This window comes from Carettochelys insculpta, chromosome 10 (genome assembly GCF_033958435.1).
Source record: "Carettochelys insculpta isolate YL-2023 chromosome 10, ASM3395843v1, whole genome shotgun sequence".
Taxonomy (NCBI): domain Eukaryota; kingdom Metazoa; phylum Chordata; order Testudines; family Carettochelyidae; genus Carettochelys; species Carettochelys insculpta.
In genome coordinates, this window is record NC_134146.1 from 46,638,520 (window position 1) to 46,666,104 (window position 27,585).

Consider the following 27,585-nt stretch of genomic DNA (forward strand, 5'->3'; position numbering starts at 1 on the left):
AGCTGCAGGCAGAGCAGAAGGTAGCAGCCTGTCTGCTTAGTGAATTGTCGCCAGTGTTATTGCCAATTCCTCCAACAGTATAAAACAGACATAAAATTTAAAGGCTCTTTTATATTGCCAGAATGGTGTGAAGGACAGTATGGCCCTATAAATGCTTATGGTGATTTAGTGGTTAGTACTGATCTAATTTTCTGGACCGAAATAATTTCCTATCTAAAGGTCTCCATGAGCTGTTTGCGCCTGACCTTTTCAGAGATGGTGAGTAGCCAGTATAAATCGAGAGTTTGATTCCCCAGCCCTCACTTGCTCATCAGTTGTCTCCGACATAACACTGAACATAGTAGTTGACCAAACTAGACTAAAGGTAAAACCTAGCTACATAACTGTTAGACAAGGAGGTCTGGGGATTTCCTCCCCTGCTCCCTACTCCCATTCTCCAGCCATCGAATTGTAGTTTGAATAAACTGAATGAAGTGAAACCAGAGTGACTGTATTGCATCATTTTGACAAAACATGCAGAATGTTAAAGTATCGTGTCAAGAATTTTTAGGTTTTTTGCTGCCAAATTCCCCCAAGAGTAAGAAAGGGTGGAAATGCCAGACCCCATAGAGATTCTTGGCTCTGGACCTGTCATTTTGAACGTTTCAGCGTATGGAGAACAGCAACTCTGTGGATAAACAAACCTGAGGCTAGCTCTGGCAGGACTGGTTTTCTTCCCCTCCCTTCACAGGCACCCAATGAATATTTAGTCCCCAGCCCTAGAGCTCATGGAACAACAGCTAAAGCTGGTTAGGGAGCTTATGCAGCTGAATACTCTCTGCACCACCTCCTGTCACTATGTTCAGTTAAACTCTGCTGCTGAAGAAACTAACTGGCACTGAGCGCCACGTGAGCTAGTCACATAGTTTCACCCCCCAAAGCTCTTAGCGTCGTGCCCGTGAGACAAAAGACGCTCTAGAGTCAGACACCACAGTTCCAGGGGGAGCACTTACTTAAGGGAGTTGATTTCCAAGACCAGATTATCACAGGAGATGTTCTCCTCTTCGCCTCTCTGCAAGGTACCCAAAACTTCATTCTGGAAAACTGTCACCAATGCAAGAATAGGCCATCAGACAGGGGAGAGAGAAGTCCAGCAAACACCACCTCTCACTACAGAAAAAAACAGCCCTGTGGCAGGAGCTGGGACAAATCTACAGAAGAGCTGCACTTAACCACCCCCACGGGAAATTTTTCCTAATATCCAACCTAAATCTCCCTTGCTGCAGTTTAAGCCGTGTGCTTTCTTGCCCTATAATCAGAGGCCAAGGAAACTAATTCTTCTCCCTCCTCCCTATAACACCCTTTTAGGTACTTGAAAGCTGACATCGTGCCCTCTTGTAGCCTTCTCTTTTCCAAACGAAACAAACAATTCTTTTAATCTTGTCTCTGGGTCACGTTTACTAGACCTTTAATCATTTTAGTTGCTCTTCTCTGAACCCTCTCCAATTTCTCCACATCTTTCCTGGTCCTCCAGCTGAGGCCTACTCAGCACAGAGAGGAAGATTACTTCTTGTGTCTTGCTCACAACTTGCTAATGAATGCCAGAATCATGTTTGTTTTTTTTTTTGCAACAGTGTCACACCATTGACTCACACTTATGGTCCACAATGACACCTAGATCCCTTTTTGAGGTACCCTCACCCTAGGGAGTCCCTTCCCATTCTGTATGAGTAACATTGATTGCTCCTCCCTAAGTGGAGCACCTTGCATTTGATGGAGTGGGTCTTACCCACAAAAGCTCATTAGCTAATAAATAAATTCGTCTTTCAGGTGCTACAGGACTGCCTGCACTTTGCATTTGTCTTTGTTGAGCTTCATCCTATTTTCCTCAGACCATTTTGAATTTTGACCCTGTCCTCCAAGGCATTTGCAACCCCTCCCAGCTTGGCATCATCTGCAAACTTCATATGCGTATTCTCTGTGCCATTATCTAAATCATTGGTAAAGATACTGAACACAACTGGCCCCAAAACTGATCCCCTGGGGAACCCCACTTGTTATTCCCTTCCAGCATGACTACGAACCACTAACAACTACTCTCAGCGAATGGTCATCCAACCAGTTACTTGATAGTGGCCTCATCTAGGTTGCCTTTCCATAGTTTACTGTTAAGAAGGTCACGCAGTACTGCATCGAATGCTTCTGGAGATTCCCACAAGGGGTCCTATGAATGCACTAACCAGGCAACAGCACTGAAAAGAATGTCTAAGAACTGCGACAGCAACAAGAGAAATGCTGGCCAGGAAGAATGGAGGCTTCTCTGAAGCAGGAAGCGTGAGGTGGAGCAAGGCTGGAACTTTCAGTGCACATGGTCCCAGCAGCACCATACTGACCTCATTCCCACAAGCTCAGGGTCCGTCCAACATTCCCTCTAGGGGCCCAGGCCTCTTACCTTTGATGTCATCCAGCTGAGGAGAAGCAGCCCGACTGTCTGGCTGCTCGGAGCCCAGACTCAAGTCACTCTCTGTTTCACTCTCTTCTTCTGGATTCAAGGTGGGTCCTGACGAGAACGGGAAAATGTAACCTTTTTAAGGGACACCCTCGAAAGCAAAGGAGCAGCAGTTTTCCCCTTGCTGACAAAGCTGGTATCCAGTCAGGTTTGAACAAGCTATCCTTGCTGCATGGGATATGCTGCTTACAGACCCAGACATTCAGAACTGCTGACAGCAGCCTGCCACTGAATTACAAGGGATTCAGCAGATCCCTAAAGCAGGCAGCACGGGTCAATGACTGAAATAACAGCATCCCTCGCAGCCCAACTGCTCAACTATATATCACAGAACTGGAGGGGACCTCAAGAGGTCACTGAGTCCAGTCCCCTGCCCTCAAGGCAGGACCTGTCACCGACCCTGACAGAGGCCATACATACATATACACCATACTCTACCCAGAGCTCAGTGGGAGGTTTCATGCACCCTATTTCCACAACTATGACTGAGACACCTTGTCTTTGCCTCAGTATCCAGCCCTAGCTGTGAAACTGTGCTCCAGAATCTCACTGGGTTCCTTCCTTTATCAGTCAAATGTACCTAGTCTCTATGGCTGGGAAGAAAGTTTTCCAAGCATCTTTTTCTCTCTCTCCCACTCGCACCCCACCAACAGCTAGCATCACTTGCCCCTTCTGTGATAAGACCTGTGGCTCCAGAATCAGGCTGGTCAGCCATCAACACACTCACAAACAGGAGGGTGACATGAAGACGTCCTAGGCATTACTGAGTGACCGCCAAGAGAAAAAGATGCAATACACCATCAATAATTTTCAACACTAATTATTGTTTGTATCGCTGCAGCACCTAGGAGTCCTAGTTATGCCCCAGTGCTAGGCACTGTGCAAACTGAACCAAAAGATGATCCCTGCCCTGTTACTAACGTCCCCCTCAGCACCGTACTGAAACAGCATACATGTGTTTCCATCGCCAGCATCAAACCCTTCCTCACCCCACAGGCTCTGTCTCTGCTCCTCCTCCTCTGCTTCATTCTCATCATCTGCTTTCCAGAGGTAACCTCTGCCCTCTGCCCCCACTTCGGCTTGGTTATAACCTGAAAGAAGACGACAGCATTTAGAAGGACGACAGCACACCGGGACAGCCAGCCCACCTGAAACCGATTGGCCTCTCGTGGGGGAGCGAGGGGAAGGCCAGAAAAACCTGCACCCACCAGCGTTCCAAATACTCAACCCATGGAGGGAGTTCGGGGAGCGCACAGCTTGCTCTCCATCTGTGCATCCAAGGTATTCCTTTCGTTAAGCTAAGCCTTCAAAAAACAATCAGGCTGTTCTCTCATCTTTCTAGGAAGCATTTCATCACCAGGGCCTAACGATACAGATCGTAGAATACTAAAGGAGCTGACTAAGGAGACGTTGAAGTCATGAGCTTTCATCTTGGAAAAGTCATGGAAAACAGGAGCGATTCTAGAAGACTGGAAGAGGACAAACATAGTGCCCATCTATAAAAAGGGAAGTAACAATAACCCCAGGAAATAAAAACTACACAGCTTAAATTCTGTAATAGGAACGGTAATGGAGCAAATAATTAAGGAATCAATTTGTAATCGTCTAGAAAATTGTAAGGTGATAAGAAATAGTCAGCATGGATTTGTTAAGAACTCAAACAAGCCTAGTAGCTTTCTCTGACTGGGTAACAAGCCTTGTGGATGGGAGGGGCGGGAAAGAGATAGATGTGGTATACACAGACATTAGTAAGGCTTTTAACACAGTCTCACATAACCTTATCAATAAACTAGGGAAATACAATCTAACTACAGTTATTATGTGGTGGGTGTATAACTGGTTGAAAAATCATTCCCAGGGAGTAGGTATCAATGGTTCACTGTCATGCTGGAAAGGCATAACAAGTCGCATTCCCCAGGGATCGGTTCAGGTTCTGTTCAATATCTTCATCACTAATTTAGACAACGGCACAGAGAGTATGCTTATAAAGCGTGCAGACAGTACCAAGCTGGGAGGAGTTACAAGTGCTTTGGAGCATATAATTATCGTTTAAAATAATCAGAGGAAAAATGGGATGAAATTCAATAAGGACAAATGCAAAGTACTCCACTTAGGAACAATCTGTTTGTACGTACGCAAAATGGGAAATGACAGTTTAGGAAGGAGTACTGCGGAAAGGGATCCGGGGGACAAGGTGGAGCACACAAACTAAATATGAGACAACAATGTGACACTGGTGCTAAAATGCAAACATCATTCTGGGCTGTATTAGGAGGACTGTTGTAACTAAGAAATGAGAAGTAATTCTTCATCTCTATGCCAGGCTGATTAGACCTCAACTAGAGTATTGTGTCCAGCGGTGGGTGCCACATTTCAGACAAGACATGGACAAACTGGAAGAAGTCCAGGGAAGAGCAACAAAATGAAGACATGTCTAGAAAATATGACCCATGAGGGAAGACTGAAAGAATTGGGTTCGTTTAATCTGTAAAAGAGAGGGGAAACTTGATAATCTTCAAGTACCTAAAAGATTGCTTGAAGGAGGAGAGATAAAAAGGATTCTCCTTAACTTCTGAGGATAGGACAAAAAGAAATGGGCTTAAAATACAACAGGGGAGATTTAGGTTGGACATTATGAAAAACTGTCAGGGTGTCTAAGAACCGGAATAAATTGCCTACAGAGTTTGTGGAATCTCTATTATTGGATTTTTTTAAGCGTAGCTTAGACCAACACCTCTCAGGGATAGTCTCTAGATGGTATCTGGTCCTGCCATGTGTGCAGGGGACTGAACTTGATGACCTCTTAAGGTCCCTTCCAGTTGTATGATTCTATGATCTTGCCCTACAGCAGCACAGCCTGGTTGGCTTGATACACTGACACTTGCATTCTAAATCATACACAAGTAGAGACTGAGAGAACATATATCCTATGGGGGAGGAGGATTAAGATCCAGGAGTTCCCTGGGGTGCAGTGGGAGAGAACTGAGTCTTGGCATCTGTCCTGAAGTGAACCACAGTTCAAGCTATAGCCCGTTATCTGTAGAGCGCTCCCATCCCAAGACAAGTGTCCACAGTTCTTTAAGAGGAAACTGGAGATTGGATGCTGATGAGGGCTGGCAGTCACCAGTTATTTAACTTGACTATTCAGTTGGTATACAATATATCCCTCTTTCCCCACTAGAGGGGCACAGATGCCAAGCTTAACATAAGACTTTAGCTACCAGCTTTGCATTTCAGGAAGTCTGGAACACAGGATGGTTCCAGAGGACGAAGCCCCACAAAGGACAGGGCCCACAGCCTCAGAATAGCTCATTCACCTTTCAGCTTCACTTTGTTCTCCTCCTTGTTCGCTCCAGAATCATCACTGAATTCATCGTCGTCCTCCTCCTCCTCATCTGGTGAGTGCAGGGAGATCACTGTGCCTTCAGGGAGGACGATGTTAGGACCCACCACCGCCTACAAGCAGAGGACTTACACTTCTATAGCAGGAACAGTAACACAGCTTGCTCCCAACGCTGCCTCCCATTTCCCCCTCGGGAGCTAAGTGCTGCCTCAGACAGTCTCTCCTGGAACTGCTTAACACTGAAACGTATTTGGAGATTCTAGTGGTTCCAGGCCACGTAGGCTGCTAAATAAATGGAACTCTTCACGGCACGGACAAGGTAGCAGCAGCCCACGCCCCTACCAGAAGAAAGGGCCTGGAACACCCGTCAATCAAGTAGTTCTCCATTAGCGTGTGGATAAACTTGCAGGCACAGAAGCAGCTCACCTGGGAAGCCAGGACGCAGCGCGGATTAAATACGACCCTCTCCTTCACTTCAGCCTCATCGCAGACGGTGGACTGCCGGATCTCCACAAAGTCTGCTACACGGACGCCGTTCCAGAGGCATGCTCCATCCAGGGTAACTTCATCCCCTACCGAAGGCCACCACAAAGGTGCTGAGCAGAGCAGATCCCAGCTCTCACCCCAGACTTCACTAGCAGTTTCACAACATTGGCTACGCCAGAGAACATTCAACCTATTAGCTCCAGGACTAGAGGGTAACCTTGTGGCTCAGAGGAGGTTAGACGTAGCAACGTCAGCCTTAGATTTTAGCAGGCCACCCCTGAGGCTAAGCCAGGGAAGACAAACTGAGCTAAGGATTCAAAGGCTGAAGGACCAACAGGCCTCCCTCTTACAGTAATTCAACAAAATGAGGAAAAATTAAATCAACCGAGTTGTATTCAAGGCTCTGAACCTGGGGCACTAGGATGTTCACAGGGATGAGTGTGAGATACAGAGATTTTCACCTCTCAGTACTGGTCTGAGACAAGCCCAATAAATTAGTGCTCTCGCATACATACACATGACCCTCCTCTTTCTTTTTCCTGCATGCCAAGAGCCTTTCCTCCCAGTCAGTGTGCACTCTTCACGCTGCTCCCTGCTAGGGAATTGCCTCCTGCGTGAAAGGCCTGCATCTATTTCCAAACTAAACACTCAAGACTCTACAGCATACACTAGCTTAACTATTTGTAACTTCCCTCCTTCACACCGGTTTCCCATTTCACCCAATACCTCTGCACCTCTCCTCCCACAACAAGGGTCTTGGATCAGAACTGAGTTCACTATCATTCCAGCCAACTGCAGGCTTCTGTTTCTCACCTTTCCCATACACAGCACTCACCTATTTTGCAGTTGTGACCAATTACGCTGTTGGTAATGGAGCAGTTGCTGCCAATGATCGTCCCCTGCCCAATGAGAACGTTCTCGTCCAGCACGCTGCCATGGCCCAGGCTCACCTCTGCCCCTCGGTAGATGTTGTGCTTTGAATGGGTATAGCTCTGTTTCTCATCATCGGTGAAGTTCATCTCCGGAGTCAGAGGGTAAACCCAGCGCCGGATTATGTCAGAACACACAGCCTCATACATCAGCAGGTTGGACACACGGGCGCCATACTCCTCTGCAGTCACATACATATGGATCTGGTTCCCCAGGACCTGGAGAATAGACAAGCATGTCATGGGATTCATTGCAGAGGAAGGCTGCCTGTACCTGCGCAGGGCTCCACACCATGTCAAATTCCACCCACCCACTTTCCTTTAACAACCCACCCCTCCTCCTTGCACGACTACTGCACAAAGATGCCTCTGCTACCATATTCCCTAAACAGCCTTCTCAGAAATTAAAAGCATTGCCTCCATGATACCCTCACACCCCAATGACCCAGATCTCCAAATACCTGCCGCCTCCCAAATGCATTGCAAGCCAGAGCCGCAAGCACCTCAGTGGCTTTAGGAAGGCATCTCGTTTGCAGAAGCCTGCTCATCTGTTTCCAGAGATACCCACTACAGACCCAGCATGAGTAACCAGGACTGGGCTACAAGAGGATGGACGGGCAGAGCTCTGTGGAGACAGCTAGCATACATTTGTTGACATGATGCCTCTTTCTAGCCACGGCTTTCGGATCCCCTACAATTCCTGAAATTCAACCAAACTGAGTCTGGAAAGGTGAAAGTTCAAATGCAATTAAGTTCTCTTATATTTGCACTATGCCAATGTCCAAAGGCTCCAAACAGGCTCACAGCCCAACTGTGATATGTGCTGTCAAACTCAGGACACAGTTCTTGCGCTGAAGAGTTTAATGGAAAACATGGGTGGGGAACCTCCAGACTGGGGGGCAGAGGGCTTGTCAGGGCTAGCCACTGGCAGGCTGCCAGACTGTGTCTACCTGAGCGTCCACAGTTTGGCCACTCGCAGCTCCCAGTGGCTGTAGTTCACTGTTCCTGGCCAATGTGGGAAGTGGTGGCCCAGCCCGCGCTGCTTCCTGCAGCTCCCAATGGCTCGGAACAGTGAATCATGGTCAGTGAGAGCTGCAGGGCTCAGTGCTTGCAGTATCTCAGCTAACCAAAGCATCTGGTTGCCCATCAGTGTATCAGAGGATCCCCAACCTGATGTTAAATATGGCACCATAATACTGGCACAATAAAGGCTGTGTTAAACTAAACACTAACAAGACTTAAGCCTTCCTACTGTCTATTCTTCTGCACATAACCTATAACCCATGAGCTCAGAGCGGGTGCTGTTGTGGATCACAAGATATCCAGTTCCTAGTTGAACAGAGAATTGTTGCCACCTCCCCAAGTATCTCCAGGACCGATCGCAACTTCGAATGTGTGCCAAGTTACAGCCCAGCACGCACAGCCAGCTGCACAGACATGGAACCACCTCACCCCAGACAGCACACCAAAAGGTGCCAGCCACCCACTGAAGAGATGAACTCTAAGGGCCCAGGGATCTGAAAGAAGTGGCTCTCCTACAATACCTCTCCTTACCTCCTCATTCACCAGCAGGCCACGCACAAAGTCATCCCGAGTCTGATAATCAAAGTTATCTGTAAACAGCTCGGCCACCTGGAAACAAAGCAACAACATGAGGCCAAAACTGAAGGACACTGGCAGGACAGCCCAGTTATTAACACAGACCAGCCGCTCCCAGGGAGCTCAACCAAGTACAACACAGGAAGACACTGGTCTTATCCTTCTATTGGCATGAGGAAGGGCTTGGTGTCTTCCAGGTGACATGCTGGGACTTCCCATCTCCTGTTCTTCAGTGAACCTTAGTAGAACCTGGTTTCCAGAAGCGGTTGGGTATTAATTCCAGCTGGTTGGCCTGTCTAACCCTACGTTTGATGAGCGTGGAAGACTGGAGACCGGTTCTCCTCCTGACACCGGAAGAACCGTTTCTGAGACCAGTGCATAGCAAGGAATGCCACGGACATTATTCCCAATGAGAGACCAGCCAGCAAAACCTGACGTCACTTGGTGCCCCACCTCCAGGAATCAGAGGTGCCACCTCTGCCATTGCAGCCTATAACAAGCTCTGTAAGATTAATTACTTTTCGTCTGGCTTAACCTTGGATTAGTTCCTCCATTCATGTCAGATACCGACACACACACAGCCCCTTCCTGTTTGACCTGTTTCCTCAGCAGGACACCAGATGCCAAGTGTGCTGGGACTGCCTGAGAAAGTATCACGTCTCCCGTGTCCATGACACCTTGCATACAAAGCAGCATGGCCTAGCACAAAGGCTCTGGAATTCGCTCTACGCCGTACCAATGCAGCGTGCTGCCAACCCTGTCAGTGGCACTAAACCCGCAACTCAAAACACTTCAGGCCTCCAGAACTACAGCAATTCACCTGCGGGGAGCAGATGCTGATATGGCAGTCCAACAAGTCGTGGTGCACCTCGACTGTCTCAATATTGCTCTGGAACAAGCTCTGGAAAAAGGAGAGAACACAATTAAGCTTGAGTGCCTGTCGGGCGGGAGTCTACTCAGAACAGTCCTACACTAGTTGAGGGCAACATATTAAGAACACACTTCAGCTGGTTGGAAATCTGATGGACAACCCACAAGTTATGTACGTACAGGGTACATCCACTGGCCATACACATCTCACAGAGCAACAATGCTTAATATGTGCAAAATGCTCACACCCACCACAGTCTGCCAACCAGGAAAGACTTCAGCTGAGCAGCATTACCACATGGAAAAATGTCTCCACGAGACACAGCGTGTCAGAAACAGGGTCATACTTTTCCAAGTGGCAGCAAGCTGGCTACTTGAGTGACTGAGATTTACAGATGGAAAATGAGTTTAATAAATGAAAATGCATTTACAGTTTTAAAGCAATCTTTAGCTTATGAGCTTCAAGAGCATGGCCTGAGCTGCATTTGCAGTGATTTAAAGAGCGATAACATGACTTAGGTGCGGGTAGTGTGGGAATGACCCATTTTTATTACTTTTGGGATGACAGTAACACACTCAACAAGGGCTAATAGGAAAATAATTGATAATCCCTTTGCCATGCGAGAAGGTGCATTGATAGCCTCCTCACTGGCAACTGACAACAGCCTGATTCTCTGCTCATCTCTTGTTACACACACAGAATCCTGAATTCAGAAGTTACAGGAACTAATTCATTGCAACAGAAACTGATTTTAGAGCAAAAGGTTTGAGTCCTGCTAGGGATCGGCGGAACTGGAGATAACTTCAGGGCACATGCTTATGCAGCGGTACCACGCCACAGAGGCTTCCATGGGCCTGGTCTTCACTCCTGCAGGCCATCAACCTAAGTTACACAACTTCATCTATGTGAATAATGTAGCCGAAATTGATGTACTTAGGTCTGCCTACTGCAGTGTCATCACCACAACAAAAGCTGCTGCTCTCCCATCAATTCCGCTTACTCTTCTCATTCTGGTGGAGTACTGGAATCAATAGGTGAAAGTTCAGCGGTTGATTTATCATGTCTATTTTAGACAGACACGCTAAATCAACTGCCACTGGATCGATTACACTACTGGCTAGATTGACAGGCAGCAGACATGTACACAGAAAAGGCCAGAAGCCACATTGGAAGGCGCAGAATTAAAAATCAATGGGCCGTTATCTTTTCTTCAACAGGAGCTGTAAAGAATGCTCCCCCCTACCATAGACGTAAGAGTTTTCCTTTGGGCTGCTTGACTGCATTAGTAACTTTTTGCCTGCCATACACACCGAACGTACCATGGGAAAGCGGAAGCGCTTCAGCCCCTGGGTTCTTTGGTAGTGCAGAACACGGTTCGTGGCGCTGTCCACAGCTAAGATGATGTCATCCTCCTGGCACCTAGCACGGTGACTTGGTGAGGACTCTTTGAAAATCATTGTCATCACAGACACGTTCTTCTCCAGCTTACGGCGCATCCTAAACAAGAAAGGAAGAGTTTTAAGCAGTGCCTCTGAAAAAGCAACACCAGTGAGCTTGAGAAAGCCAGGCTGGTGTGCCTTCTTCCCAGTCACCCACCTGTGCTCCTCCAGAGCTGCAGAAACATTGATGTTGGACACCACATCTCCAGAGACAAGGAGGAAGTCAGAGCGAATGAGGGACTTGGCATCGACGTCCCTTAGCACATCGCCAAGTGAGCGGTACAGGTCTGAAGTCACAACGTGCACCTTGTTGGGAGCGGTGCGGCGGCACCATTTAGACTTGCTGAAGATGAAGAAAAACAGACCAGAAGGAATGGCCAGGATGATCTCCCAGCTAAGGCAAGAACATTGTGCTCTAGTGCAGGGGGTTTTCCGTCCACGCTTATTAGAAACAACCATGCTATGATGGCTGGCCCACCGTCACAGACTCACTTCATCAGAGGTAACTGATGTCTTTGTTCATACCACGTGTTAATGTGTCGACTCTGATATGAATTCCATGACAAAGACTGGGCAAAACCTTCGCCAAAGAATAAATGGACACAGAGCAGACATCAGGAAACTCAATACACATAAGCCAGTCAGGGAACACGTCAATAGAGTGGGCCATTTTGTTAAAGACCTGAGAATGCGTGTCCTGGAACAAAAAGAATTTAAAAAGGGATTACAGTGAGAAACTTGTGAATTGGAATTCATATTCAAATTCGACACATTAACACGAGGCATGAACAGTCACACCAATTACCTCATACAAGGTTGCAAGGACTGTTTCCCTTCCTTTGATGCTCATAATTATCTCAGGCAGGACACTTAACATCCCCACTCCCGCCACTCCTCTCCCTCAGTGCTATGCACTTGATCAGTCAGTTTGGGGTTTTTTTGGTCCTCTGTACTTACAAATGTCAGTCTGTATTGGAAATCAGATTGATCCGATGAAGTGAGTCTGTCCCATGAAAGCTCATCACCAAATAAATCATTTTGTTAGTCTTTAAACTGCTATCTTTCTGCTATTTTGTTTTGTTACAATGTTAGAGAGCAAGCTCCATCACTCCTCAGGGAAAGCCAGTCATTTAAGGAACATCAGGTACACAGAGTTAATAAATATCTAGCCAGGAAGGCTCTGCCTTTAAATACAACTAAGACAGTCAAGAACTCATATGTGCAGTCCACAGACAGACACAACCCCCTTACAATGCTACCCACACCCTGCTCTCCAGTGAACAGTGTTCTCTCATCATGTGGTACTTACCCTCCTGTTTTCTCACCTATTAACAACAGCTGGTGAATAAGGACATATAGTGTGTATGCCTTCCGGACCAGCACAAGCTGCTGAGGAGGCATTGTTCAATTTACCCCCAGGACAATAATGAGAGTCACATCCACATTTCATTAGCCATAGGAGTCACTATGATATGAGATCTTAATAAATAGTTTTACAGTAAACTTCAAAGGAAGATGATGTGCTGCTTACTTACTGTAAATGCTCCTTTATCTCAGCCGACTTCCAGCAGCAGAAGACAAAAGTTTCTTCCACTCCAGTTGCAGTTAGGAATTCTAAAGTGTAGTCAATCATGGCCACGTTTGCCAGAGGAAGGAGAACCTAGGGAAACAGGACAGAGTTAGCTGAATCAACGCTGTACACCAAACAAGATCAGCAACTAACCAGCTGCAGGAAAGACGACTCAGTGGTGCTGGAGTAACATGGTCATGACTCCTTGTCTTACACTCTAATCTTTAAAAAGGAATGTCAGACATGAGGGATGAAACCACAGGAACAATGGTTGTCAGAACCAAATAAACCCCCACAATCCCAACGTAACACCTATGGAGGTTATGTGAAAACAGTCCATCAGCTGGTGATTTAAGTGTCTCCCGGAAGGCAACACACAACTGAAGGTCACTGATATGAATTTTTTTGTATCCATCATTTTCAAAAACCTTGTTTTCTGACAGCGAAAGGAACAATTGCTCCTTCCTGGCTCTCAGCCATTGACCTAATACAAATCATGTAATCATGACTGCCAGGAATATTTAATCAGGCAGTGAAAGAGGACTGTTCAACGCAGACTCTGGAGGCACTGCTGTCTCCTCTAGCACCAGACTTGGGCAGTTAGAATGCTCTCTCCTCCTCCATAAGCTGATCTTGCAAGATACCATAGACTACAACAAGGGTCCTTCTTACCCAGGCCATGGCTTGGATCAGACTCTTGCCCCTTTGCCCCAGGGGCTGGGGTTTTGCAAAGTGCCTCTGAGGTAGGGAACGCAGCCACTCCTCCTGGGACTCCCTGGCCTGCTGTTTCTGAGCTGGAGGTGGTCTGACTCCCTCTCAGGCTTCTGGTCTCTTGCCCTCTGTCTGTCCTATACCTCTCCTGCTGTCCACCCACTCTCTCCCTCACCTTCCAACTCTGGAGGGTTTTTAAAGGCCTCTTTCAAGACAACAGTGGAGTTAGCTGGCCCCATTCTGCCTGAGCCAGCTCCCTTCCAGATGCTTATCATTACCCTGCTGCCCTCTGCTCGTATTTAGTAGGTCTTCTCTCTTTTTGGGCTGCCATTCTTCCACTCTGCCAGAGCCCTCTGGCCTGTCCCTGCCACAATATCTATTTGTGCTTTATGGGTGTAATGTTAAAATTTCCTCTTTCCTCTCAAGAAGTTACTTGAGTAGTTGAGTACAGAACTCAGCTACTTTGCCTCTTAATATAGCAGAATTTTTATGCAATTATTTAAAAAAAATTCAGAGTTACCCAATAGAAAATCAGAAAAGACCATTAGCTCACACAGTCTGACTCCTATGCAGATTAAACTTCATCAAGTCACCACCGTATTAAGACCAATAATTTGTGTGTGGCTAAAGCATGTCCTCCAAAGAGGGATCCAGTCTTCATTTTAAGACATCAAGAGATGGAGACTCCACCACTTCCCTTGTAAGTCTGTTCAAATAATTTATCATCCTCACTGTTAATGGGGGTGTTATTTCTCATTTTAAATTTCCTCTCACTTCAACTCCCAGCCATTTGTGGTGGTTCTGCTTCTCTCCCCTTGCTGGAAAAACTCCATGAAAGTGTTCATATGCACCTTTCAGTGCTTCTTTAAAATAAACTAAACTTCAGTACAATAAAAATGTCTCCCACAGATTCCAACAGGACTCTACCAAATACTTTCTTCTTCGAACATGTCATGACAGCTTTCACTTCCAAGACCTGTCACGTCACCAAGAAAATCACGATGGAGGTCATACTACAGGTTGCACCTCTCAAACCCGTTACTCTCTCATCTGGCGACATCGAGGAGTTTTAGGACATGAGTACTGGGCTAGGGATGTGTCCTATGCAGGAGCCCTGCCTGTCCTACAGCAGTGGGCCAGAGGCCCGCCACTGCGCAGGAGCTGAAGGGACACACATACACACCCTACTCCATGGCAGCATGGTGGCCAGGAGCTGGAGGTGCCCTCCACAACCCCGTGGGAGCAGGAGTCCCTGACTGCCCTGCAGGGCCAGCAAACAGAGCCAGAGTCCCCTGGCTTTGTCATGGCAGCCAAAGAGCAAGAGCTGGAGCCCCATGGCAGTCACAGGGACCCCAAACTTGGGCTGAAGTCCCAAGGGATGGAGGCTGGGGTCGCAGCAGCCCAGGTGTGCAGGGGGAAAAAAGCCCTGGATCTCCCCTTGTCTGGCAAATTCTCGTTTGGGACCTGTCAGGTCCTGAGCACACTACACGAGGAAGGTGCAACCTGTAGAATGATTAGCCCAACAGGATCGCTGCAGAATTCTGTCTTGAGTCTGGTCACTGTCAGCATAAGACAACATTTCTTTAGTCAGGTGTTTTATTACAAATTATAGTATCACAGTGGCAATTAGTCCATGCCTGGTAAACTACCAATTTCTTATTCTTCTCGTAAAGCCAGTTTGGTTGCTGTTAGAGATGAAGATGAGCATTCCCTGTTCTAGAAACATTATCTTGAACTAAGGTGTTTAAGAAACAACCAGAGGATTATGGTGGGTGCTTTACACTTCCAAGTAACAAATCAGTGCCTCCCACCACAGATGCTGCTCCCCACCTCAGGAACAAAACTAACAAATACCTCTCATAGGCCGTGTCTACACGTGCCCCAAACTTCGAAATGGCCATGCAAATGGCCATTTCGAAGTTTACTAATGAAGCGCTGAAATGCATATTCAGCTCTTCATTAGCATGCGGGCAGCAGCGGCGCTTCGAAATTGACACGCCTCGCAGCGCGCTGGCGCGTCCAGACAGGGCTCCTTTTCGAAAGGCCCCCGCCTACTTCGAAGCCCCCTTATTCCCATCAGCTCATTGGAATAAGGGGACTTCGAAGTAGGCGGGGTCCTTTCGAAAAGGAGCCCCATCAGGACGCGCCAGCGCGGTGAGGCGCGTCAATTTCGAAGCGCCGCTGCCGCCCGCATGCTAATGAAGAGCTGAATATGCATTTCAGCGCTTCATTAGTAAACTTCGAAATGGCCATTTGCGTGGCCATTTCGAAGTTTGGGGCACGTGTAGATGTAGCCATACAGTGGAAGAGCTTTAGGAACATTCACTATCCTTTCCCCTTGGTATATCAGTATTATTATCCCCCCATTTTACAGACAAGAAAAGCGAGGCTTGTATTGCAGAAGGGACTCGGACCAAGTTCCATAGTGAAGGACAGAGCCAGGAACAGAACCCAGGAGTCCAGCCCTCTGATGCGCTATGGAGGGGTAAACCCCTCGGGAGCTTTTGGGAGTTTCAGAATTAATTCCTTCCCACCACTCAAGGATAACGCAAATTGAGATGGCAGTGATGGAGGAGAAGCCGGGAGGTAAGACGTGGGCTAGATCCCAGGAAGATACAGGGATCTTACCCTGATTCTGTTCTTAGGATGGGGGGAGAGGGAAGGGGAGGAGTCCCGGTATCTCTTGGAGGGGCGGGGGAGGAGAGGAGGGTCCCGGCTGGCCGGTAAAGGAAGGGCCCCGGGTCTCTCTGGCTGGGTGACGGGGGGAACAGAAGGGTCCCAGCCGATCTCGGGTCTCGCCGGCGGCGGAGGGGAGGGGAGGGAAGGGGCCCGGCCAGCCTCTCACCCGGGGCCGGTCCTTGGAGATGGGGAAGAAGCGGCGGTTGAAGCTGTCCGCGACCAGCACGGCCTGCAGCGGTGGCGGCGGCTCCTCCTGCGGGTCCGGCCCCCGGGACCCCCCAGACCCGGCTCCCCGCCTCCCAGTGCCCCGGGACGCCATCATCCACCTCCTCACACGCGCACGCGGCCCCCCCGCCGCATCCGCTTCCGGGCCGCCCCGGGTTCGGGATCCGGAAGGAGACGGCACCTCGGCGGGGACACACCGCGCCGTGAGAAGGGGAATCTCGGATACGCATGCGCAGGGCCCGGCGCCCCCTGTAGGAAAGCTGGTGTGGCACGTGCACTCTGATGTCTTCTCTTGCCGGTAGTCGGGGCTGCTGCCCGCGCCAGGACACCACGTGGGTAGGATGCTTGGGCCTGGCGGGGGGATCTGTTGTTCCTATGGCTGGTAGCCAGGGCTCGCTCGGCGCGTGACCCTGGGGAAGGGCAGGCGCCTGCAGGGCCGCTCCATGCAGCCTGGAGCCCGGCGGGTTTGTTATCAGGTGTCTCTCTTGGGGAATCTGCCACTGCAGCGTGGCCAGTTCTCGTGCGCTTGCTATGAGCTTTCTGATTCAATAAATATTAAGATGTACAGCTGGAAGGGGCCGCAGGAGGTTATCAAGTGCAGTCCTTTTGGCAGGACCCAGCACCAATTTTTTTTTTTTTAAAGCTGATCTATTTGTGCCAGATCCCTAAATGGCCACCTGGAGGATTGAACTCACAAGCCTAAGTTTGGTAGGCTAATGGTGGCGCCCCTAAGGTATCCCTCTCACCCATATCAGGGTTGAGTGAGCATGTGATGATTTCAGCCTTAGTTTTTAGAGTAAAAGTTTCTAAGCTTTGTGGTTTTGGCAGAAGTGTCAAAATGTGACCCCAGCACACCCTAAAGACTTTAAAAAATCCCACACAGCTGGCAAGAAGAACACCACAGCTGTTATTTTTACAAAATCTCGTGCTTTTTGGTGAATCTGACTTATGAGTTTTGAACATTAAGGGTTAGAAATACTGTAGTCGTATGTGCTGGGGAGTGAAAGGCAAACCTTGTGGTCAGTGTGTGATGAGAAAGGAGTTGTCTAAAACTCAAGGTGTGCATTTACACATATGCACATAGGTACAGAAACTATGCACTGATATGGGCACATGGACACGCTTTTTGATGGACATACACTGTTTTATATAGGCACCAACTTCCCCTCTAGCTGCCTCCCTGTGATCCAGGCCCTTCCCCCAAGACTCCATTCTTGCTCTGCCCCTACCCCGCCTGTACCCCACTTCTTTCCTCCCCTTCCCCAAAGGTGCTCCATCAAGCACTCTCTCCATCTCCCTCCAAAGTGTCCTGCACTTGGTAAAACAGGTCTTCAGTGCCGGTGTGAGTTGATCAGCAGAGGTACCAGTGGGTAAGAGGTCTTGGCGGGAGAATGGGGAGCTTGGTTGACAGTAGGTGGTGGTGAGCACCCACTCATTTTTGTCCATGGATGCCCCAGCTGTGGAGCACCCATGGAGTCAGCACCCATGGTATAGTAGTGCTATGTCTTGGCTCATTCGTAAAATCAAAAAGCCTGCATGGACACTGGAGCGTTTTGCTTTGAAATTTTTAAAATAGTCTATTTATCCATCTACATTTAGGTTGGAGAAGGCAGGTCAAAGGACTGCACCCTATACTTGGAGCAAAGGACAGGAGAGATTTATGGTGTCCCTAGTTCCTTGGGGAGTTCGTGCCACTGTCTCAGCTAGCCACAAGAAAGTTTTGTACCCTGCATAGAAAAGCTTTATTTTGCTGTAGAGACGTTGCTGGTGCCAGAAGAGTGAGGTTGTGAGAGCCATGAGAATGAATATTATCTCAAATGTCGTGGTCCTTCCTAGTCACACCACCTCAGAAACAACAGCGCAGAAAGAAAGTCACAGAAACTACATTAAATGGTTTAGCAAAGAGAGACCAGGAGTTTGTGCCCACTTCTGCTGATAAAACAAAAAGTAAGTGAGAGTCAGTGGAATGAAGTGGTGGCAAATTGAAAAGGTATAAAAGGACATACTGAGAAAGGATAATCAGCCTGTGGAACTTACTGCCACCAGATAATTGTGGCTGAGTGTTTAGCAGGAGTCAGCTAGAGATTGGATCCTTAGCATAGAGGCATCCAGGGTTAAAACAGCAAATCCAAAACAGAGAGTTCGAGAAGGGGAATAAACTGTCCTGCTTCATGGCATGAGCCAGTCCCTAACTTGGGGGTCCAGAGGAAACTTTCCCCAGGGTCAGGTTATCCCATGACTTCAGTGGGGTTTCCTGTACCTTCCTCTGAAGCACCTGCTACGGACCACGTTACTGATCGCCAGATGGACCCTGGCACCATTCTGGAGTGCTGGTCTCTTGACCCAATGGTGAGTACTCCCTGCTGAATCCCCAGGCGTCCTTCCTTCAACACGGTGTGTTCCTTGGATTTCAAGCACCCATTCAGATTTACAACTAGAGTAATGGTTAGAAAGATCCTCTAGCTGTTGCCCCCCATCCTAGTTAACCCTATCAGGATTGCAGCCCAATGCTCCACTGTACTGGTATGCGCAAGTCGCTCGACTTCTTAGCATCTGTCTACACCCTGCAATTAAAAACCTGCAGCTGTCCCACGCCAGATGAATCTGGCTTACCGGGCTTGAGCTTAGGAGCTGTTTAATTATGGTGTAGACATTTGGGCTAAAGCTGCAGCCCACGCTCTGGGCCCTCCCACCTCTCAGGCCCTAGACCCTGAGCTGCAGCCTGATTCTGCATGTCTATACAGCAGTTAAGCGAACCCTTAGCACAAGCCCCTAGAGCCCAAGTCAGCAATGGGCCAGCAATGGGTTTTTAATTTCAGCATAGGCATATAGTTGGTGCTTCTAGTAAGGCTGCTGACTGGTAGAATTAAAGCAACTGGGAACAGTGTAGCTGCGAAAGGAACTGCTCTGGGGAAATACATCATCCCCAGCCTGCTAAAAGCAGAGGGGACTGGAGGCAGCGCAGCGTCAGCATACGAGCAGCAGTATCGGCATGGAATAAGGCTGCCTCAGTGAAGAAGCTCTGGAGGGAACAAAGGGCCCTGGTGAATGTTAGACCCAAGGTTACAGCCTTGGGCAGTGATCTAGACAGCAAAGGGCAGATTTATTATGACGGTCTTAGGGCGGAGGGACGTCGTCTTCCTTTTCTGCATGTACAGCACCACGTAAGCGGGCAGCTGGAGAAATTGTGTCCAGCTAAGTCAGGACTGCCGAATGGAGGGGAGTAGAAGGGGCAGTTGCTCCAGGGTCTGGCACTTCATAAGTGCCTGGGGCTTCCAGCTGCAGCGTCTGCGACCGCAGGAGCAGTGGCAGCCAGGACCCCAGGCCCTTTAAAGTGGCACCAAAGTGCTGCCTGGAGCATTCTAGGCAAGTCTGAGTGCTGTGGTGGGTGGTGTGGGGGCTCTCTGGGGCTGTGTCTACAGGTGCCCCAAACTTCGAAATGGCCATGCAAATGGCCATTTCGAAGTTTACTAATGAAGCGCTGAAATGCATATTCAGCGCTTCATTAGCATGCGGGCGGCAGCGGCGCTTCGAAATTGACTAGCCTTGCCGCCGCGCGGCGCGTCCAGACGGGGCTTCTTTTCGAAAGGGCCCCGCCTACTTCGAAGTCCCCTTATTCCCGAATAAGGAGACTTCGAAGAAGGTGGCGTCCTTTCGAAAAGGAACCCCGTCTGGACGCGCCGCGCGGCGGCAAGGCTCGTCAATTTCGAAGCGCCGCTGCCGCCCGCATGCTAATGAAGCGCTGAATATGCATTTCAGCGCTTCATTAGTAAACTTCGAAATGGCCATTTGCATGGCCATTTTGAAGTTTGGGGCACATGTAGACACAGCCTGGGTGGCGCTGAGGGCCAGCTCCCTCCAGCCCTACTTGTTCTACCTGAGGCCTGCACAGAGTGGGTCTCCACTGCTTCTCCAAGGTCCCAGTAAGGTTGTTGGACCCCTCGAATCCCACTTGCTCCACTCCCAGCAATAGGAAGATCGCGGCCTTACAGATTGTGACTGTTCAGTCACAGAGATCCCCCTGAAACTGTCACTTGATAGGCTGAAATGCCTCTGAACCCATCTATCTGCCCTCCCCCACCCTGTCCTGCTGAGCCGGACTCTCTGGTGTCCTCTAAAGTTGGCGCAGAGTTGAGGTCACAGAAGAGCAACACAGACAGTGAGATCAGCTCAACTCCAGGAAGGCTCAGTGCCAGGGACCCAACACAGCACACAGGTGCACAACCAAATGGGACGAGAATCTCAGATAAATCCGTCTTATTCTACATCCAGTTTTATAAGTTGCTCACCCCCGTCAGGAATGAAAGAGATCTGTATAGCTGTCCCCCCACCCCACAGTAATGATTTACACTAGGTTTCTTAAAAAGCGAAAGTGATTGTACTAAGTATAAAAAGTAGGATTTGAGTGATTGCATGTAATAGGTGACAGATCAAAGTAAGCGACTAAGCAAACTAAAACAAAGCATGCTGGCTAAGTCTAATAGTCTTAAAACACTTGCTACATGGAATTTCTTATCCTAACAGTAGTTCTAAGTGTTTTTTCTCACGAGATGGGGAGCCTCGTAACTTCAGCCTGATCTTTCTTAAAGTTTAGTTCCAGGAAGTTGCAACAGACACCTTAGATCAGTTCTCAGCAAACTTTCCGAGGCAGAGTGATGAAATTTGACCTTTTGGCCTCTTTGTACGGCCCAAGTGCCTGTGCTACTTTTTGAAGTCACTAATAGTCCACTTACAACAGCTTCATTAATAAGTAAATTAAGAGGCAGAGCTTTGCTGTTTAGATGGTGGTTGGTAGCATTCGCTGGGCTTTTGTTCATCCACAGGTGGCCTAGCTTTGGGCAAGCTCCTGGCTGCACGGGGGAGGAAGAGAAAGGCTGAGCTGCCGCTTTGCATGCTGATGAAAATTGGCTCGTATGCCGCTCTTGGCAACCCTGCCGGGGGTTCCTGACCCCTGTCTTAGATGGTAAACAGGGGTATCCTGGCATCTTGCATCTGCTCCTATTATTGGGTTTCTCACCTTTATATCCCAGTTGCCAAAGGCAGGAATCCTTTGTGTTCAGTTTAAACTTTTCATACTTCCAGTGCAAGTATGCAGCATCCAAAATGGGCTCCTGCAGCAGGGGACCTGGCACGTCTTGGCAGGACCCACCGTAGTCCAGGCTGACGGGAAGAGCAAGAGTATTCACAGATCACTGTTCTGAGTCCTGGGTGATTACACTCCTTGGGTGTGTCTACACTTGGAGTCCTCTTTTGAAAGAGGTACGCATATGAGGTAATTAAAATGCAAATAAGGTATAAATTTGCATATTTACATCTCATTTGCCTATTCTAATTTTGAAAGAAGAAAGCCAGTGTAGACACTTCTCTTTCAAAAGTAAACCCATCTTTGAAAGAATCCTTCTTCCCTTTATTTAATGGGAAGAAGGATTCTTTCGAAGATGGGTTTACTTTCGAAAGAGCAGCGTCTACACTGGCTTTCTTCTTTCGAAAGAAGCTCTTTTGAAATGAGAATATGCAAATGAGGTGTGAATATGTAAATGCAGACCTCATTTGTATGCCTCTTTCGAAAGAGGAATGCAAGTATAGATGTACCCCTGGAGTATTACTGATGGCCCTCACTTACCACATCTAGATGAGTGAACAGGTTTATCCTTCATATCTCTACCTGCAAATACAGGAATGGTACACGCACGCAAATAGAATATAGACGTGCAACTGATTGGAACTTTGCTGATGTTGTGTGACAAGATGTATTTTGCACAAAGCATCTTCCAGTTATGCATCTTCACACTCATGAATATTTCCATAAAGAGTCGGGAGTGCCAGGTCACACAGATTGACAACAACATCACGGCCCGTTTTATGATTTATTCATAATCACAGAGTCCCAGCCATGGATTCCATGCTGTTAGGGGTCGCACAAACCCAGCACTGAAAGACTTTACCTACTCCACAGGTAATTCCATCCTGTTTCCCCGCCCCCGTGAAGGGATGTGCTGCAAACAGGTAGGGGTGCGGGTGTCAGGGAGAGGATGGGACCGAGACCGTCTGGGCTGCAGTTGCGTGTGCTGCACTTCACCCCGGGGTTTCACTTCATTTGGTCCCAAAAGGCCCACGTGTGCACGGTGGCAGGACTGGCATCTCTCCACCTCGTGGACCAGCTACTGAAACGTCCGCCTCATGCAAAGTCCGGTATCCAGGGGGCTGGTGCTGTGGTCAGAAGCAGCCTGAGTCCACCTGAGTGGTCAGGCCCCAGAAAGAACCCGCTGTCCTGACCTTAGAAAGTGCCACTCTCCCACCTGGGAAAGGGGGAGTAATGTGCCCTTTGGAATACTTGCCCTGCGGAGGAGTCAGAGCCAATGGTCCCTGTAATTTTTTTCCGCACTATGTGCGGAATCAATTTTATGTGCACCGAGATGTTTGTGAATGTGCACAACCAGTAGAAACACAGGCTGCCAGCTGTGGGTGGCTATGGGCCCTATGCTAATCCGCTGGGAGGCACCTGAAACTCTCCTAGATGGCTGCCCACGCGCACACTGGCCGGGGAGGGAGCGCTCGCCAGTGCGAAATGGGCTCCCCTAAGCCTGCGTTAGCATAACATCCCTGATTCTTCATCTGCTTTGCTGGCAGTGGAATCACTCCGTTTTCGACTCACTTAGGCCTTGCTCCACTTGAAGTAGCTCCCAGGCAGCTGGAACTTGCACAGGGATAAGACAGGTGGGGGGGTCTTCATTTTTCACACCTGTCTCCACTGGACCAGGGCAGAGCTCAGGCAGCAGGGTGGTTCATCTGCCCCAAAAAGCACCAAGCGCATGTACCATGATCCGGATGGAGGCAGCAGGCTGAAGAATCCGTCTTTTGGGTCCCCCTAACATTTGCTTGGATACAACAGGAAGGGGATTAATAGCGCCCTGAGTGGCAGGTCTTCAGCGTGGGTATGATGGTGTGGTTCCCCTGAGATAAACAGAGTCACGTCCGTTTACATCAGCTGAAGATCTCGCCCTAGAAGTCCTGCCTGGGGGACGCTATTTATATGTCTGGCAGTAACACACAACAGCAACAGCCAGTCTTAGGGCTCTATTAAATCAGGCAGCCTCAGTGGCGGATTAACGCGGGGACAAAAGGGATAGTTGCCCATGGCCCCTATGTGTGAGGGGCCCAAAGGCTCCGTAACTCCATTTTGTTTAAACAATTCACTTTAATGGAACGAAAGAACTGTCATGTTATGCTTATTTTAAATTCATTGAAGTGTCATTTTATTATGCCTTGTGAGTCATAATAAGCATGAATAGATTTTAAAGCATAAATAATGACATGACATTAATATTGTAACATATTTGGGGGCGGGGCTTGTGACTCTTGTCCCAGGACCCCGCTTGTTCTTAAACTGTCTCTGGGCAGTGTATGAGCACGTCGGGAGGAACTGAGAACTTACACAGTAAACAAGTCAAAGAATACATATGAGAAGAGACATGCAGAGAAGAGGTGACTTGCCCAAGGCCACCCAGCAAGTCAATGGCAGAGTCAGGACTTAAAACCCCAAACTTTTGATTCTTAGCCCAGGATTCTAGTTAACTAGCCTGTATGGCTTAGCTGCAAGGAGCTGTGACATATGCCTATTGGAGAGTTACCTTGGACAACAGGCCAACCCAGAGGCAAAGCTGACAGCTTTGTAGCTCCCCTCCTCCTATCCCATTCTCTATTACTCCAGCTGGAACGAAATAGTGAGAGAGACATCAGACACCAACGGGCGCTGAGCCCACGGTTGTTGATGATGATGATGATGCAGCTGGTCTTTGCCCACAAAAGCTGATGCTCCAAAATATCTGTTAGTCTATAAGGTGCCACCGGACTTCTTGTTGTTCTCGAAGATACAGACTAACGCGGCTCCCACTCTGAGACCTGTCTGCTCACATGGGTTCAGCTGCCCGTCAGATTCCCTCTTCTACTTCTCTGGTCCTGACCAGTGTCTCCTGGCGTACATCTCTCCACAGAGCTGGCTGCCCCATTAGCCCTCGCAGCGCTCAGGAACAGGGAACCCAGAGTGGTGTGAGGGGCTGCAGCTCCAGGGCTGTGTCGGGCCTGCCCAGCCAGTGCACTTGGCCCTGCGCCGGACCTTGACAAACCAAGCTTCTGCCTGCGAACTGACTTGCTTGCTTTGTTAGAACACTGCTGAGTTAGCTGAAAGCCTCTGTCTGTCTTCGACCCCTGAGAATTACAGATCCCGGGTGTGTCTCCCAGTCCAGTGAACCGTGAGGGGGAAAGGCAGGGGCAAATATTTCATTATCACCGCCCACTCAGCCTCCATTTCCTTAACTGGATGGGTTCCAGGAGCATGGGTGATGCCGTGGTGGTATCATAGACCAGGGCTACGTCTACACGTGCACACTACCTCGAAATAGCTTATTTCGATGTAGCGACTTCACGTCTACACTTCCTCCAGGGCTGGCAACGTCGATGTTCAACTTCGACGTTGGGCAGCACCACATCGAAATAGGCGCTGCAAGGGAACGTCTACACGCCAAAATAGCACACATCGAAATAAGGGTGCCAGAAACAGCTGCAGACAGGGTCACAGGGCAGACTCAACAGCAAGTCGCTCCCTTAAAGGGCCCCTCCCTGACACAGTTGCACTAAACAACACAAGATCCACAGAGCCGACAACTGGTTGCAGACCCTGTGCCTGCAGCATGGATCCCCAGCTGCCGCAGCAGCAGCCAGAAGCCCTGGGCTCAGGGCTGCTGCACACGGTGACCATAGAGCCCCGCAGAGGCTGGAGAGAGCGTCTCTCAACCCCTCAGCTGATGGCCGCCATGGCAGACCCCGCTATTTCAATGTTGCGGGACGCAGATTGTCTACACGTGCCCTACTTCGACGTTCATCTTCGAAGTAGGGCGCTATTCCCATCCCCTCATGGGGTTAGCGACTTCGACGTCTCGCCACGTAACGTCGATTTCAACTTCGAAATAGCGCCCAACACGTGTAGCCGTGACGGGCGCTATTTCGAAGTTGGTGCCGCTACTTCGAAGTAGCATGCACGTGTAGATGCGGCCCAGGTCAGGCTAAGCCTCCCCGACCCAGGCGGTGGCCGCACCGTTGTTGCATCCTAAGGCCCCATCTGGTGAAGTCAAAAGGGTTCCGGACCTCTGCTCCAGCTGGCAGCCCTTAACTCGGGTCCTCCAGCAGCCTAGGGCCGCACTAGGGCCAGCGGGGTGGGGAGTTGAGCCAGTTTGGCACTTGGGGAGGCAGGTGGGGGCAGCGGGGGAGGCAGCCAGGGCTCCTTCGGCTGCAGGGAGAGCTGAGGGGCTTGCAGCCCATACCAGGGATAGGCTGTGCCAGCAGGGATTTGCAGTGTGGGGCAAAGGTCTCATTGGGGTTGGAAGAGCGGCTCTCTAAGCAGGTGTGAAGCAAGTACCTGGGGAAGTTTGGATTGCAATAACGCATCCTGGCCAAGAGATGAGGACCCAAGGTCTGGGCAAGGGGAAGAGAAGACCTCACTAGGAGAGCCTGGAAAGACAGAGTCTGAACTCCCAAAGGTGGGAGCGGAGGACACAGCAGAGGACACAGTACTGGCGCCCACAGTCCTTACACCCTGGGAAAGGACAGGGATGTCCAGTGGTAGGTGAGCTACAGGCCTTCAGCTGCCACCAGTCTGCAGAGTTAAAGAAACAGGAAGGGCAATTCTGGGCCATCTTTCTCCTTCAGCAGCACCAGAGCTAGCCGAGCAGGGAGCCAGAGGAGTTGTTTGAACGCAGGCCTGTCTGTGACTGTGACTGAATAGTTCCCTCGTTCGCTAGAGCCTGGGAAACAGCAGCAGCTGTCTCCCGCGGGAGCCGTGACCCCAGAGCAGAGCCCACTCAGGGCAGGAGTCACCGTGGCTCTCTGCCCCAGTACTTCTCGAATTCGGGGACTTTTCCTGGCTTTTGTCAAACATGCCCGTTCCCAGGACACAGCTCACCAGGCTGCAGCTCTCACCCTTGGCCTGTCCGCCACTAGCTGGCGTTCTTGCGCTGTCTCCGCTGCCTTGACTCAAAGGCAGGGCTGTGTCACTTCACCTGGCATGAAGGAAGGAAGCCGCCGGAGTTTTCTGGTTGCGGGTAGGGGGGACAACAAAGGGTCCTTTAGCCCAAGGAGTGAGGCCGTAGAAATGTATCCCAAGTCTCCAAGCTGCTGCCTTTCACTGCTGGCAAGGGGAAGGGGCAGAGCAGCAATTCACATAAGACACGTACTTTCCCCTTGCTCCCTGACAGTCAGGGATGTGGGGAGAAGAGCAAGTGATATGCCCAGCTGCTGCCCCTTTGCCATCCCAACATGGCACCTTCGCATTAACAAAACAAGATTAGCCTTGTGCTGCCCTTATGACCTTGCTTTTAAAGTCCTCCCAGCCCCCAATGGGGTGGGGGGTGGGTATAGCTATTTGAGTCACCCTTGGGGAGGAGGCAACGCAGAAAGAGACAATCAAAGTGTTTGATTTTTTGCACACTACAAACACTGCAGGGGCTATTGCTAATCTGTCCAGATGCTTCTCCGGCTCTTCCTTGCTGCTGGTCACGGGTAGCAAGTCTCAACTTTGCTGCTTCGAGTGGCACGGCTCCTCGTCTGTTATAAGCAAGTTGAGAAAGAGCTGGTGAGGAAAACAGGGTAACTGGCAGCCCGAGAACTTTGTTACTAGCTCACTTGGCTAATCCCAGATTACGTGGAGCTTTTTATATTAGTGACTGAGAAATGCCCAGAGAGTCTTTTTTTCCCAGCAACAGAACATGGGACAGGCATGTGATAGGATGCCCTGTGTTTTTCCCATAAAATGGTTCACTTAGATTTAACAAACAGCTTCAAGGTCTTGGCCTAATTGGTAGCTTCTCTGGGGGTTCGGCACTCACTGGCGAATTAGCTGGAGTTCTGATCCCGATGTTATGCTTACACCACCTCCTGCCCACACACAAAGCTCTGTCATCCCAACAAATTGGTCCTTCCCTTCTCAGCTAGCCAACACAGGTAGTTCTGGGTTAAACTGGGGGTGCTGCTTACGCTCTGGCTAGTAATGCACAGGCTAAGCCACCTGAGCACTGAAGTCCTCTTGTGCCTTGCCAGTTCCCTGCTTTGCTCCCAGAGGGGCAGACCAGCTCCCCTACAAGTCGCTGGATTCAACCCTGGTCCAGCCCCTCACTTGGCACAAGTCACTGCGAAAGAACCTTCGAGCTACTGAGCTGGCTGCAGAGCTGTGGACAATAGTCTGTACCTTCCC

At 49.4% G+C, this 27,585-nt stretch overlaps 1 protein-coding gene across 1 annotated transcript in view; it reads right to left on the bottom strand.

Annotated features, from left to right (window-relative positions):
* EIF2B5 (eukaryotic translation initiation factor 2B subunit epsilon) overlaps positions 1–16,448 on the bottom strand; it is a 30,252-nt gene extending 13,804 nt beyond the window's left edge. The window contains exons 1-12 of the mRNA XM_075004468.1: positions 16,282–16,448; positions 12,691–12,815; positions 11,313–11,498; positions 11,036–11,213; positions 9,666–9,746; positions 8,801–8,878; positions 7,153–7,465; positions 6,258–6,403; positions 5,806–5,944; positions 3,478–3,579; positions 2,432–2,539; positions 993–1,083 (exon numbers count right to left, since the gene is read on the bottom strand). Coding sequence (XP_074860569.1) covers positions 993–1,083; positions 2,432–2,539; positions 3,478–3,579; positions 5,806–5,944; positions 6,258–6,403; positions 7,153–7,465; positions 8,801–8,878; positions 9,666–9,746; positions 11,036–11,213; positions 11,313–11,498; positions 12,691–12,815; positions 16,282–16,437 — 1,703 coding nt within the window. The 5' untranslated portion in view covers positions 16,438–16,448. The remainder of the gene's footprint in view (positions 1–992; positions 1,084–2,431; positions 2,540–3,477; positions 3,580–5,805; positions 5,945–6,257; positions 6,404–7,152; positions 7,466–8,800; positions 8,879–9,665; positions 9,747–11,035; positions 11,214–11,312; positions 11,499–12,690; positions 12,816–16,281) is intronic.
* Positions 16,449–27,585: the final 11,137 nt, after the last annotated feature.